Source organism: Lycium barbarum, chromosome 6, assembly GCF_019175385.1.
Source record: "Lycium barbarum isolate Lr01 chromosome 6, ASM1917538v2, whole genome shotgun sequence".
NCBI lineage: Eukaryota > Viridiplantae > Streptophyta > Magnoliopsida > Solanales > Solanaceae > Lycium > Lycium barbarum.
In genome coordinates, this window is record NC_083342.1 from 43,116,438 (window position 1) to 43,129,760 (window position 13,323).

At 33.7% G+C, this 13,323-nt stretch overlaps 1 protein-coding gene across 1 annotated transcript; it reads left to right on the plus strand.

Annotated features, from left to right (window-relative positions):
- The first annotated feature begins 5,960 nt into the window (after positions 1–5,960).
- LOC132599691 (AP2-like ethylene-responsive transcription factor PLT2) lies at positions 5,961–9,930 on the plus strand. The gene is made up of 10 exons (XM_060312967.1): positions 5,961–6,081; positions 6,209–6,409; positions 6,513–6,921; positions 7,104–7,186; positions 7,318–7,326; positions 7,448–7,536; positions 7,650–7,723; positions 8,239–8,289; positions 8,431–8,507; positions 9,130–9,930. The coding sequence occupies exons 2-10, from the start codon at positions 6,271–6,273 to the stop codon at positions 9,837–9,839; spliced, it is 1,641 nt and encodes a 546-aa protein (XP_060168950.1). The 5' UTR covers positions 5,961–6,081; positions 6,209–6,270; the 3' UTR covers positions 9,840–9,930.
- Positions 9,931–13,323: the final 3,393 nt, after the last annotated feature.

Genomic DNA, 13,323 nt, shown 5'->3' on the forward strand with positions numbered 1-13,323 from the left:
AGAGCACGAGAAACTGACACGTGTCATTCACGTTTCTTCGAACCTGGTCGCCAAAACCTGAAACGGCATGGGCGGTCTATCAAAATAATTACTAAAATAAAAATAAATTAAAAAATTACAAAAAAAAAGAAAAAAAAGAAGAAAATTTAAACGTCCTTTTTTTACCCTAAATAGTAGCGAATGTCACTACCTTTTATCACCTTTTCCCTTCCCTTCACATTTTCCAACACTATACATACATGCACTGTTGCAGATATTGAATTGAGACACAACAAAGAAAAAAAGAACAAGCTCGTTCTCAGTAGGAAAAAGAAGCTTCTTTACTGGTAAGTCAGATTTCCGCATAAAAAGATTTTTCTTCTTTAGATTTATCCAGTTCAGTTAAAGGAAATAATTTTCCATTTTGTTAAAGGTTTTAGTAGGGGTTGAAAATGTTTAGGGTTATTGAAATGGTTTTGAAAGGGCTTAACAAAAGGGAGAGAAAGAGGGTCGTGGAGTATATAATATATAAAGCACGTAAGCCAATGAAGCTTTGGCTTTTGCTTATGCTACCCAAAAAAAAAGGGGCTAAGCTTACTATATGTGAATTACTCTAGTATGTAGATCTTTTATATGTAGATGGTCTTTTTTTGTGTCGAATTGCATATCCTAATAGCTAGTGTAATATTAAAGAAAAAAGTAAAAATGAAAGAAAGCAATATGTTTGCAATATTTCCCAATAAGCATAGAGTCTCCGGGTCTGTGTGTTTAAACTTTTACAAGGAGAAATAGAAACCCTCAAAGGAGAGAAAAATCCATCTAGTGTTTTCCTTTAAATATATTGTTTCTACTATTCTGCTTCCTACTTCTTTTTGTTTAATGTCATCTACTAGAGCATCATACAGAATTTTTCCGGTCAACTTTAGGTGTTTAATTTCCTAAAATATTCTTCAGGTGTGAATTTGATTTTTATATTATATATTTGAGTACACCCGAAACTAAAGCTTACACTTTTTAGTACTTAGTCAAAAAAGGGACATTTTGCTTTTAGAAACTGTCTAAGAATCTCTGTTAGACAGCGTGAAGCAGAGTTTCCGAACAATCTAACAAATATTGAATGTCAGGGAGTTCAGTGACTTTTTATTTAAATGGGATTAGATAAAGTAACCATGTGTTAAACTTAGTGTCAGAATTAGAATGGAATTTTTATTTCCCAAATTATGATGTTAAATTTTTATTTTGTTTCAAAACAATGTTACTATACAATATACTGATATTGTAGAAGAATTACTCCCACATGCACTATAGCGGTTCATCTAAAAGTTCATAGAAATAATGTTTCATAATAATACGACGTTAATATAAGTTGCCTATTACAACAGGTTACATTGCATTCATAATAAAAACAATTTATATTGTTAGTATATAGGAATTAAATGTTATTTATAAAAAAATGACATTCACTAAGATTTCCTGAGGCAGAGCTTGCAGATTACCTGACCAAAATAGTCTAGCAGGTCGGCTTTTCATCTAGATATTAGAAATATTGCATATGCTAGTTGCTTAATTAAAGCTTATGCTAGCTTAGTTTATTGTAGGGTTAATTGAACAATGAAATGGTTAATTATTAATGATGCTCTTTGAAATATTGTTTTCTTTTGACTGAGACTAAGCCTGTTAGTGGAAGACAGAAGGCACAGAAACAAAGAGACTTCTGTACAGCAGCATAATCTGCTAGTTTGCAGTCGACATGCACTGCAAAGGCAAATATTTAAATAATTACTAAAAAAAGAAACATTAAATAAAAATAATTTAAATATGTGTTGATCTTTTGACGATTGCGATTTCCAATTAGACGGTCAACAGAATTCTACTTGGAAACCCAAATCAAAATCGGTTCATCTCTCTCCAATTTAATAGTTTCTTTTATAGTTACTACTAATTGGTTTAAATATCGTAGTAGAGTAAGTTTTACTCTTGTGAAGTACTTTTATAATTTAATATGTCGGATATTTCACATAAAGTATTGTTTGTCCGTACACATGCATTAGGGCTTCTATTTCTACTCGGGGATCCACTCCCTGACTGGTTCTTTCATGGCTACACATTTAAAGAGACTCCAATGTTAAACATTGCATTAATTGTTGCATTTCCTTTAATTGCTAATGTGTGTATTTATCTTAATAGTGTAACACATATTTTACATTACTTGTGTATTTTAATCTATTATAGCATGTTAATTACTCCTACTTTTTATTTATAAGACTACCAATTTATGCTTATCACCATAGCTTTCGGATGACTACCATTTTTTAGCAACGAGCGGGCATATCCAATCTTTTTTTTTTTTTTTTTTTAGTTTAAGATGTAGGGCCGACTAAATCTAAATTTGCATCGGAAAGTCACCTACTGGGGGTGTCGTGCTCCCTAACAAAGGATACCCCATTATCTCACTACAAAAAAATTGGTAATTTGTGGAGGTTGAAAGTTGCAATTCGCGGGGGCTTTACCCTGCACTATTTGCTAAAGGAGGCTAAAACCTCCGCGAATTGCAACTTTCACCCTCCGCAAATTACTCATTTCTTTGTAGTGTCTATAATGTGTCAAATCTTTTATATAATCAAAATTTGCAGCATGTCATTACAATTTAAAAAATGGTAGTCCAGCAATTTTTCCATATTCCTTGATTGCCTTTCTACATTTTTTTCTTTCTTTCTATGAATCTATCTAACAGAATATATTATATATGTGTAGTATTGGTCATTATTTGAGAAAACTGATTTCTCTTCTAAAATATCCGCCTTTAATCAAGGAATTTTTATTTACTTCCTACTAGTGCGTTATTTCGAAACATTCCCATCGTTTTGGTAAACGGTATTTGAATACATCTGAAATATATGGTTCTTTTTTTATCCTACTAAGATGTCTTAAAGTGTATCTGCTTTACTTTACTTTACTTCATATTATATTTTGGTAATGTTAATGGTCAGACTAGAAAAAGAAAATAAAAGGGTAAAACTAATATGTCAATAATAGCATGCCTAATTTTATCTCAAATGATACACAGAGCAATATAATGATCCACGGGAGCATTGTATTCGATTTCTATTACCGACATCCGTCTTTCTTGTGTTTCAATTATCGCATTGTTCCGTAGTTATTACTGTTCTTTCTTCTGCATGCTATGTACTGTTTTCCTTTCGCAATATTTCGTTATTGCTATTGCTTTCACTTATATATTTCCTTTTTCAAACTCCTTTGAAATGATTTATTTAAGTCGATGGTCTATTGGAAACCTCTCTATCTCTACGAGGTAGAGACAAGGCCTGCGTATATTTATATTATTGTTGTAGTAGTACAGCAGTGTACTTGTCACTACATAGTGATATGCTACACAATTTTTTCTTTTTCCCTAAGGTAGAATCGAATGACAATTTTTTGGCTTGGTTTTAAAAAAAGAAAGTAATGTTTGACTGGTGTGGATGAATATACAAGTGGTTGCACGAGTGAAAGAAGAGAGAGGTCGGTAACTCTACGTGGGACTTTCAAAATTTTAGTCTAAGGGAGATGATTTGAGTAGTGTGGGAATGCTGGGCTGTGGGGTGTCATGTATTACACTCCACGAGGTATTTAAGAGAGTTCCAATACACCCCAACTTGGATATATTGGTTGAATATTGTAAGGGTGGTTTTTGTTTTGGGGGTACTAGCTAGTGTTGGTGAGGGTTGTACGGAGGGGTGGGGTAAAAAAGAATGGATTCTTTCCGGTTGGAATGGTAGGTAGGGTTGTTCACGATTTTGGTTAAAATCAAAATCAAACCGAAAATTTAATCAAACCGAATAAAAAAACTGACATTTGGTTTGGTTTGGTTTGGTTTTAAATTTTAAAAACCGTTAATATTTGGTTTGGTTATGGTTATATTAAAAAATAACCGAATAAATAACCGAACCAAACCGATAAATTATATACATAAATTTTATAATTATTTATATGTATAATATTCGTTTTTCATAAATAATTATAAATATTTTATACCTTTTAATCATTAATTTGATTTTTGGTCTACTTATTTCACATGATTGTCTAAGGCCCGTGCTTTTAAGAATATGTTCAAGCCCATGTCTTTAAGTCTTTTAACTCTTTATGTGTTAAGTGTAAACCTATTAACAGAAGCTCACGTTAGAGTCTAATATCTTTAACTTAAATTTTTAGCCTTTTTTTGTCAGCCATTTGATTTTAGGTTGTTTCTTCTTCTTTTTTCGAATTTATACCTTTCTTTTTTTCTTGTCTGAATGGGTCCAAAACTTCTAATATTTTTCATATGAAAAAGACAGAGGTTGTAGATTTGGAGGTTCCTATAGAAGATACTTCGGTAAGATCAGCATTTGCTGCAACTCAATCACATGGTAATGTCCTAATACTTCTTCCATGGATAATCCTCCTAAAAAGCAGAAAAGAACAACCCCTTGTAGTCGAGACCCTAGCCTTGGGGATAATGATAGAAAAACATCTGAAGTTTGGGATCATTACAGATTTTTTTTTTTAATAAAATGGGAGAATTGAGGGCAAAATGCAAGTACTGCCCCAAAGTTTGGGATCATTACACAAAGTTTTTTTATTTCATATATTTTAATTTTAATTTTAGATAGTCTTTATGTTTAATTAATATGTATGTTTGTAACAAACAACTAAAAGCTCATATGCTCTTCTTTATTTCCAGGTATGTATATTAAGATGACAAAAATGGTGTAGCCACTATTTAGTTAGTTTTTAGCTTTATATGTAATAGTTTAGCAACTTTGGGTAACTTGAGTACGATACTATCATTAATAGTGAAAATGTTTCTATGGTGTATGTTCCACCTTAAACTATAAATAAAAGATATCGTTTGAACAAAAAAAAAACACATGTCTTTTTCAACTTTTTAATGTTACTGATAAGTGTCATGGCTGCTAGTCATAAACCGAAAAATCCAACCAAACCGAACCAAATCGACAATAACCCAACCGGTGGTTATTATTTTATTTGGTTTGGTTATGGTTTTAGACATTTAAAAACCGACTAAATTGGTTTGGTTATGGTTTTAATCAATAACCAACCCAAACCGAACCGTGAACACCCCTAGGTTTGTCTTAGTTCAAAGACTGAAAAGGACCACCAGCTAGCTTTTGTTATAGTAAGACACTCGTGGCCTTTATTATAATTTATAAGGAGACTTATAGTGTAAAATCTTTTATATTTTCAATCTTTATTCTCAAGTTATTATATTAGATTTACTATAGCTATATATTGTAGACAACTTAACTTGATAGTGTAAAATAATTATATATGGTCAATGCTGTGAGTTAAGTTTTATACATTGATGATGAAAAATATATACAACTTTTAAGTTTTAAGGTAATTATATAGATAAATATCTAAGATTGATAAATATTACTTTATTGGTAAATTATAATTAATCTACTAGTTCCTCCGTTTCAATTTATGTGAACCTTTTTGGAGTACGAGGGTAAAACTTTATAGCTTTGATCTTAAATTTTGACATAAATTTTTCAAGTTTGTAAAAATAAAATTTATATATTTAAAAATTACATAAATAGTACTATAAGTCATGATAATTTTTACTTCAAATTATTTAGAAAAATGTAAAAAAAACGTAGTCAAAGAACTACCTCGAAAACTCCCCAAATAATAATAAGTTCACATAATTGAAACAGAGGGAGTATATTACAGATTAAACTATATTGATAGTGTTAAAAGAAAACTCTATTAACCTTCCCTCCTCTTTAAGTCTCCTCTCTAACAATATTCTCGACTCCTAGCTTTAAGTGTTGGAATGTGGTGAGCACAGTCAGCTTCATTTGAAAAAATTGACCATTCTCTACTAGGTGTTTGACAGAAGAAATCAGTCATTTAAATACATCATAGTTTCTCAATATTTATTTCTCTTTTAGACCTCTTTATTTCTCTCTCTCCTCTCTCTCCCCCTACTATAACCTCATGCTTGGATGAAACATTAATGAAATAAACCAAAGAAAAGGCATAGGGGGAGAAAGTGTGAGAGAGAAAAAAAAAAAAAAAAGTCTCTTCATACTTTTTAGGGTAATTCATTCTTTTGTCAGTTTCATGCTTCTATTGTATATATAAACGAATATATGTGCTACTGATAATGCATTTATGATTTGTTCTTCTGTTTAATTCATTTATTTTCCCTTTTGGGCATGTGCAGGAATTGATCCATCGGTACAAGACATTAAATTCAAGAAATATTCAAGAACAAATTTGGCTCCAATGAATTCAAACAATTGGCTATCGTTCCCTCTATCTCCCACTCATTCTTCTTTACCTCCCCATCTACACACAGCTCAATCTCATCATTTTTCATTAGGGTTAGTAAATGAGACCATTGACAATCCCTTCCAAAATCAAGGTATTAAGACATTTTTAACAAACTCATCCTTGCTCGTTTTCGTTCGCCTATTCAGCATGTTGGAGGGTGACCATCTCATAAGTAATTCGTATTTATTTTGCAGAATGGAACTTAATAAACACACGAGGAAGTGATGAAGTTCCAAAGGTGGCTGATTTTCTTGGAATGAACAAATCTGAAAACCAATCTGAATTAGTCCCTTACAATGAAATCCAAGGAAATGATTCAGATTATCTCTTTCAAAACAACAGCCTTATGCCAATGCAAAATGCTTTAGCTGCTGCTCCTACAAGCAACTTTGATCTTCAAGAAAATGCTTGTAATATTCAGTCTTTGACATTATCTATGGGGAGTGGAAAAGGTTTAACTAGTGAAACAAGCGCTAGTCCAAGTGCCACTGCTACTGCAAGTGCGAGAGCTGAAAATAGTAATACTAGTATTGTTGAAGCTGCACCTAGAAGGTCTTTAGATACTTTTGGCCAAAGAACTTCAATTTACAGAGGTGTAACTAGGTAAATTTTTCTTTTAAACTTAGGGTTCCTTTCTTTTCTTCTTGTTTCTCATCATTTTATTCTTATGACGGTTGTGCTCGTTCTGGACTTGGTCATACCTTTTAGGCTGGTCAAACTCATACAATGCCTTTGTCATTGAGAAACTTTTATTTTATGTTTTTTTTTAATTGGGGGAAATGTAGACATAGATGGACAGGAAGGTATGAAGCACATCTATGGGATAATAGCTGTAGGAGGGAAGGCCAATCAAGGAAGGGTCGTCAAGGTGAAATTTAAATAAAAAATTTCTATGCTATTTTTCTTTAAATTAATCTCTTTTTTTCTTCCATAAATTCATTTTGCTAACTATTTTCTTCTATCATTTTCGGGTTGGCTGCTATTGTTATTCACTTGCAGTGTATTTGGGTAAGCAAGTTAGCACTTTATTTGGTCAACCTTTAATTATTTTCCTTCCAAGTGTTTATTCGATTACTATTACCTAGAACATAATTTTCTCACATTCTTATATTTATTTTTGTTCGAGCAGGAGGGTATGATAAGGAGGAGAAAGCAGCTAGGGCTTATGATCTTGCTGCATTGAAATACTGGGGAACATCTACCACTACAAATTTCCCAGTAATTAGCTTTTACTTAGAACATTAAAATTTAAAGAAAATAATTGGATGAAATATTAAATTAAAAAGATTAGTTATTGTCAGGTTCATTAAAATCTTTATTTAATGAAATAGATTAGCAACTATGAGAAGGAATTGGAAGACATGAAGCATATGACAAGGCAAGAATTTGTTGCTGCAATTAGAAGGTCAGAACTTTTAATAAATTGCTGTTATTATTCCATCTACTGTTACTTTTTTTGCTATAGACCTTTTTTAATAGGAAATAGTCAGACTAATCTAGTGTTCTTTTATAGCAACCAATTATTGGCACTCTAATAGAAGCAGAAGATTTTGGCAGAGGCTGACGATTGTTACTTTGCACTGACAGCTGCTTTTAACTCCATATCTATTTGTATTTACAATTTTTATTGTTTTATTTTATAATTTTTAAGATTTGATTTCCTTACATTGATAATATAATAATTTTATACACTGTTAATCATCTAAAACATAACCGGGCGATTTCCTTAAAGGTGCATGGGTTAGTTACTTGAAGAATAAGACAAATTACTAGCTACAAGAAGTTGAAATACATTAGTAATTAAAAAGATTTTTATACTATCGGTATTTTTAAACCAGCTCCGACTTTAAATCCAAAGTCTGCAAATTAGTAATGAAGTTAAATACATTAGCATGATATTTTTTCTTGCTGTATTTCCAGGAAGAGTAGTGGCTTCTCCAGGGGTGCATCCATGTATCGTGGTGTTACAAGGTATTCGTAGTTTTGTTTTCTTCTTTTTACCAATAAGAACTTTAGCAAGAAAAGAAGAAAAAATATTTTTGTATGTTTACTATTCTTTCTTTATTCTCATCTTTTATCCTTTGTTTTCTCTCATGACATATCTGGGAGCAGGCACCATCAGCATGGCAGATGGCAAGCAAGGATAGGAAGAGTTGCTGGAAACAAAGATCTCTACTTGGGAACTTTCAGTAAGTTATACTAAAACCAACTCTCTCCTAAAATGACTAATAAACATATACTGTACATGCTTCATTAAATTACATTAGGTATAGAGTTTAAGTTTTACATTAGATATATAGAGTTTAAGTTATGTACACTATAATGTAAAAATTCTTTAAACTATCAGATTAAGTTGAATTACTACAGCAAACTCTTCAACTAATATATATGTAACCAGAAAGATAGAGAAATAACCTATTATAGCGGTTAACTCACGGTTATATTTTTCAGGTAATTAGTTCCTCTTTTCATGAGAAGTTACGTGTAATTATTTTCTAGATGACATGATAGTACTAAAATTTATAGAAGCTAAATATAAAGAAAACTGTTGTTACTTTAGAATTTAGCTTCTATACAATGTCAGCTAGGGTAAAGTAATTTTTACTTACCCAAAGGATAATTAACTACAAATGTTGTGATCCATAACAATTAATTTAACAGACTTAGAGAGTAAGGAACGTTAACTAGGTACATTTAATACACCAATAGAATAAAACTTCTTTAACGTATTGGTGTATACAATTTATAAGATCCCTACTTTTAAGGTAGCAAAAATTACCATTCTAATTTGAAGAGAATGTTTGCATGCAGCTACTGAGGAGGAAGCAGCAGAAGCATATGACATAGCAGCAATAAAATTCAGAGGCTTAAATGCAGTGACAAATTTCGATATGAATCGTTATGATGTAAAAGCCATACTGGAAAGCAACACTCTCCCAATTGGAGGAGGAGCAGCAAAAAGGCTAAAAGAAGCACAAGCTCTTGAATCTTCAAGAAAAAGAGATCAAGAAATGATGGCTCTAAACACAAGTTTTCAATATGGAAACTCAAGTTCTTCAAACCCTTTACAAGCATATCCTTTAATGCAACAACCCTTTGATTCTCAACCCTTGTTGACTCTCCAAAACCAAGATATTTCACAGTACAATATTCAAGATTCGTCCTCCCATTTTCACCAGAGTTATCTCCAAACACAACTTCAACTTCAGAATAATTCTCATCAAGTACTCTACAACAATTATCTCCAGAGTAATCCAGTTTTCATGCATGGGCTAATGAACAATGAAGGAAGTTCTAGTGGAAGTTATGGTACTGGAGGGTATTTTGGTAATTCTACTGGACTTGGTGGAATAAGTTCAAATTCAACTTCAGCTAATGGAGGAGGAGGAAATGCTCATGAGGAAGTTGCACTTGTGAAAGTTGATTATGATAACATGCCAGTTTCTGGAAGTTACAATGGTTGGTCAGGAGATTCAGTTCAAGGATCAAATCCTGGTGTTTTCTCAATGTGGAATGATTGAGAAAATAAGTAACAAGAGGTGGATCAAAAAATATTTTGAGAGATTGGTGTTAACATAGATGATGTTAATTTCATATTTTATTTGTTGATGAGCGGTATGTTTGGACCAACTGATCATGACTAATGTTTTATGTGCTTCTTTATTTGGATAGAGTTGATTCTAAGTAAGCTTTATGCAAGGTTAACGTACTAATTTAAGTTCCTTTCATTTTTCTTCTCTTCCGAATGTTGTTTGGTCGTATTTCTTTTTCTCTGATGTTTATTTTGTTTCTATATATTTGCGGCTATTGAATTATAATATTCATGCAATTTGAAGTTATTCGTATAACATTAACCCACCTTCTTTGTTCATTCTCTTTCTCATTTCGACTTTTCTTTAAATAAGTTTAGCGGAATGCTTATTTTGACTTACTTACCAGGTTCACATTTCGTTCTCTTCCAATCGTATGATCTATCACTACAACAAAATATGCTTTTAGTGGCAATTAATTTGCAGCAATAACTTAATTGTCGCTAATTATATTCTACAATCAATTATTACCGACAATATCAAACTTTAGCCCTAACAATAAATGCCGCTAAAGGCTTTACCGATCTTGGATCTAATGACATTAATCAATTGCTGGTAAATATTTTTGTGGCAATAACTATTGCCGCTAAAAGCAAAATATATTGCCACTAAAAGCCTCTTTTGGTGTAGTGTATTCATAAATGAGAAAATAAAAGGTAATCTTCCATGACTGCCTGCTTCCTATTGGAACTAGCCCAGATGATGAAATGGGAGTTCCATAAAGAAATAAGTTCAGGGGCAAAATTAAGGGCCTGTTTGGAAAGCCATCCATGTAATTGGAATTGGGTGTAATTGAGTATAATTACACAGTTTGATTTATTTGTTTGACCAAGTAATTACACAGTTAGGTGGGAATTGGATGTAATTAAGAGGGCGTAATTACACTCTCCAATTCTCAAGGGGGAGGGGGGGGGGGGGGGGGGGGGGGGCTGAGAAATTGGGTGTAATTACACCCTGTTATTCCAGGGTTATTTTTTAGTTTCTTTAGTTTTTGTTTTTTATTTTTATTTTTATTTTTTTTATTTTTTTTTGCATGAAAGCCACCAAACCAAGTTTGACAGTATTTTATTAAAAATAATAAGTTTTCTGTACACAAGTGTAGGAAAGAAAAGAAAAGAAAGTGTCACACCCCGACCTTACTAGGGTGTGATGGGCACCCGACCCTTACCTAGGGCCGAGCGAACCCTCAGACTCTTGCTGCACATAAAGTTACGCCAAACTTTTAAATCAAATCAGATAAAATACATAGCAATTTTTTTTTTTTCAGAAATATTCTTTTCAAAAAATTTCCTTCTCGAATCTTCCAAGCGAACAAATCTGTAGTCATACACAATTCAATACACAACACAGACCAACATATCGGCTGATGGAGCCGCTTACAGACTGACACACCATACCCACGACGCTGTCTGCAAAGCCTCTAACATCATACAGAAACCATAACACATATACTATACCCTGACTTGGCAGTCCTCCAGGAGCAAATGGAGTTCGCCACCACTGCTGAAATATCTTTTATAGTGTCCTTATCTCGTCCGGGAGTACCTGCGCGGCATGAAACGCAGCCCCCAAAGAACAGGGGTCAGTACGGAATATGTACTGAGTATGTAAGGCATAGAATGCAGAAAACAGAACCATAATCGAAACAAACAGTACCAAGGGTGAGCATATTATCCAGATTGCCGAATTACTTACTTCTCAGGCACAGATCATACAGACCAATACCGACCATACAGACCGACACCGACCATACCGACCAATACAGATCATACAGACCGTACAAATCATACAGAGCGTAACAAAATCATACAGAGCATACCAAATGCCGACATACTTACTTTCCAGACACAGATTGCACATACCGATACCAGATGTCAGAAGGAGTGTGACACGTACAGAACGCACAGATAAGGTCATACGTCAGACGGAGTACAGAACGTACTGAATACTCAGATGATGTCATATATCGGACGGTATACAGAACGTACAGATTACTCAGATGATGTCATATACCGGACGAAATACAGAACGTGCAGATTACTCAGATGATGTCATATATCGGACGGAATACAGAACGTACAGATGATGTCATATATCGGACGGAATACAGAGCACACAGATGATGTCATATATCGGACGGAATACAGAACGTACATATGGTGTCATATATCGGACGGAATGCAGACCATACAGAATACTCAGATGATGTCAGAACATACAGAATACTTAGAATCGTATGTCACATATGCGTATAACAGAACCCGGCCCTGTGATAAGGGACGCGGTAAACAGAATCATCATATATCAAATTCATGTATCATATATGCATATATCAGAACCCGACCCTCCAGTGAGGGGTGCGGTAACAGAGCCTGGCCCTCTAGTACGGGACGCGGTGAACAGACAGATCATATGCCATCCTGGCCACCACCCCATATCATCATATCATCATACCATATAACAGAGCCCGACCCGCCTATGAGGGACGCGGTGAACAATGCAGAGGAATGCGCACAATAACAGAACCTGGCCCGGGACGCAGTGAATCATATCGTAGCGGACACACGAGGACATAACAGAACCTGACCCGGGACGCAGTGAAAGATACATTGAGTCATGCACGAGTAGAGTCGTGAGAAACCACATGCATATGAATCAAGACTCGACAGACCAGTGTACTTACCGATACCTGGAGGCTCGGAACAGATTTCAGGTCAATCCGACGTAGTATGAGGAAGTTACGAGCGTTCGAAGTACAGAACGCTTTATAAGCGTTTCAGAAGCCTTTTTCGAGGAATCAGAGTCATAGTCATATCAGACGCCTTCAGATGTCCTTACGAATCAGATCAAATAGAGATTTTGGAACCATATGTACATACAGAAAGATCATGAACGTTTTTGGTACCGGAACCTCTTCGGACACTTCTAAACAATCCGATGTCATATACGAAAGTTAGAGACGCTAAAGCTTACAAAGAACATTCACATTGGATACTCGCATCAGAGTACTTATATCAGAATACTCATAGTAGAATACTTATAATAGAACACTTACATCAGAAATCATGTTTCATAATGCTTATGTCGAATACTTATTTCAGAAGACTCATATCATAATACTTTATCCGGATACTTATATCAAAATACTTACATCAGATTACTTATATCAAAATACTCATATCGAGATACTTGTATCAAAGTTCTTGTATCAAAAACTTATATCAAAATACTTATATCAAGGGGTGAGCAAAAATCATAAACTCGTATCAAGACTGAGTTAGAAACATAATTAGACTCAGAATCACAGAACAGAGTTACCCCAAGGCAGCATATCATATCATATCTTACGTGGCTCTAGGGCATGCCAAAAGAAAGAAAGGTAAGCCTCACATACCTGTGCGACGACCAACTAGAT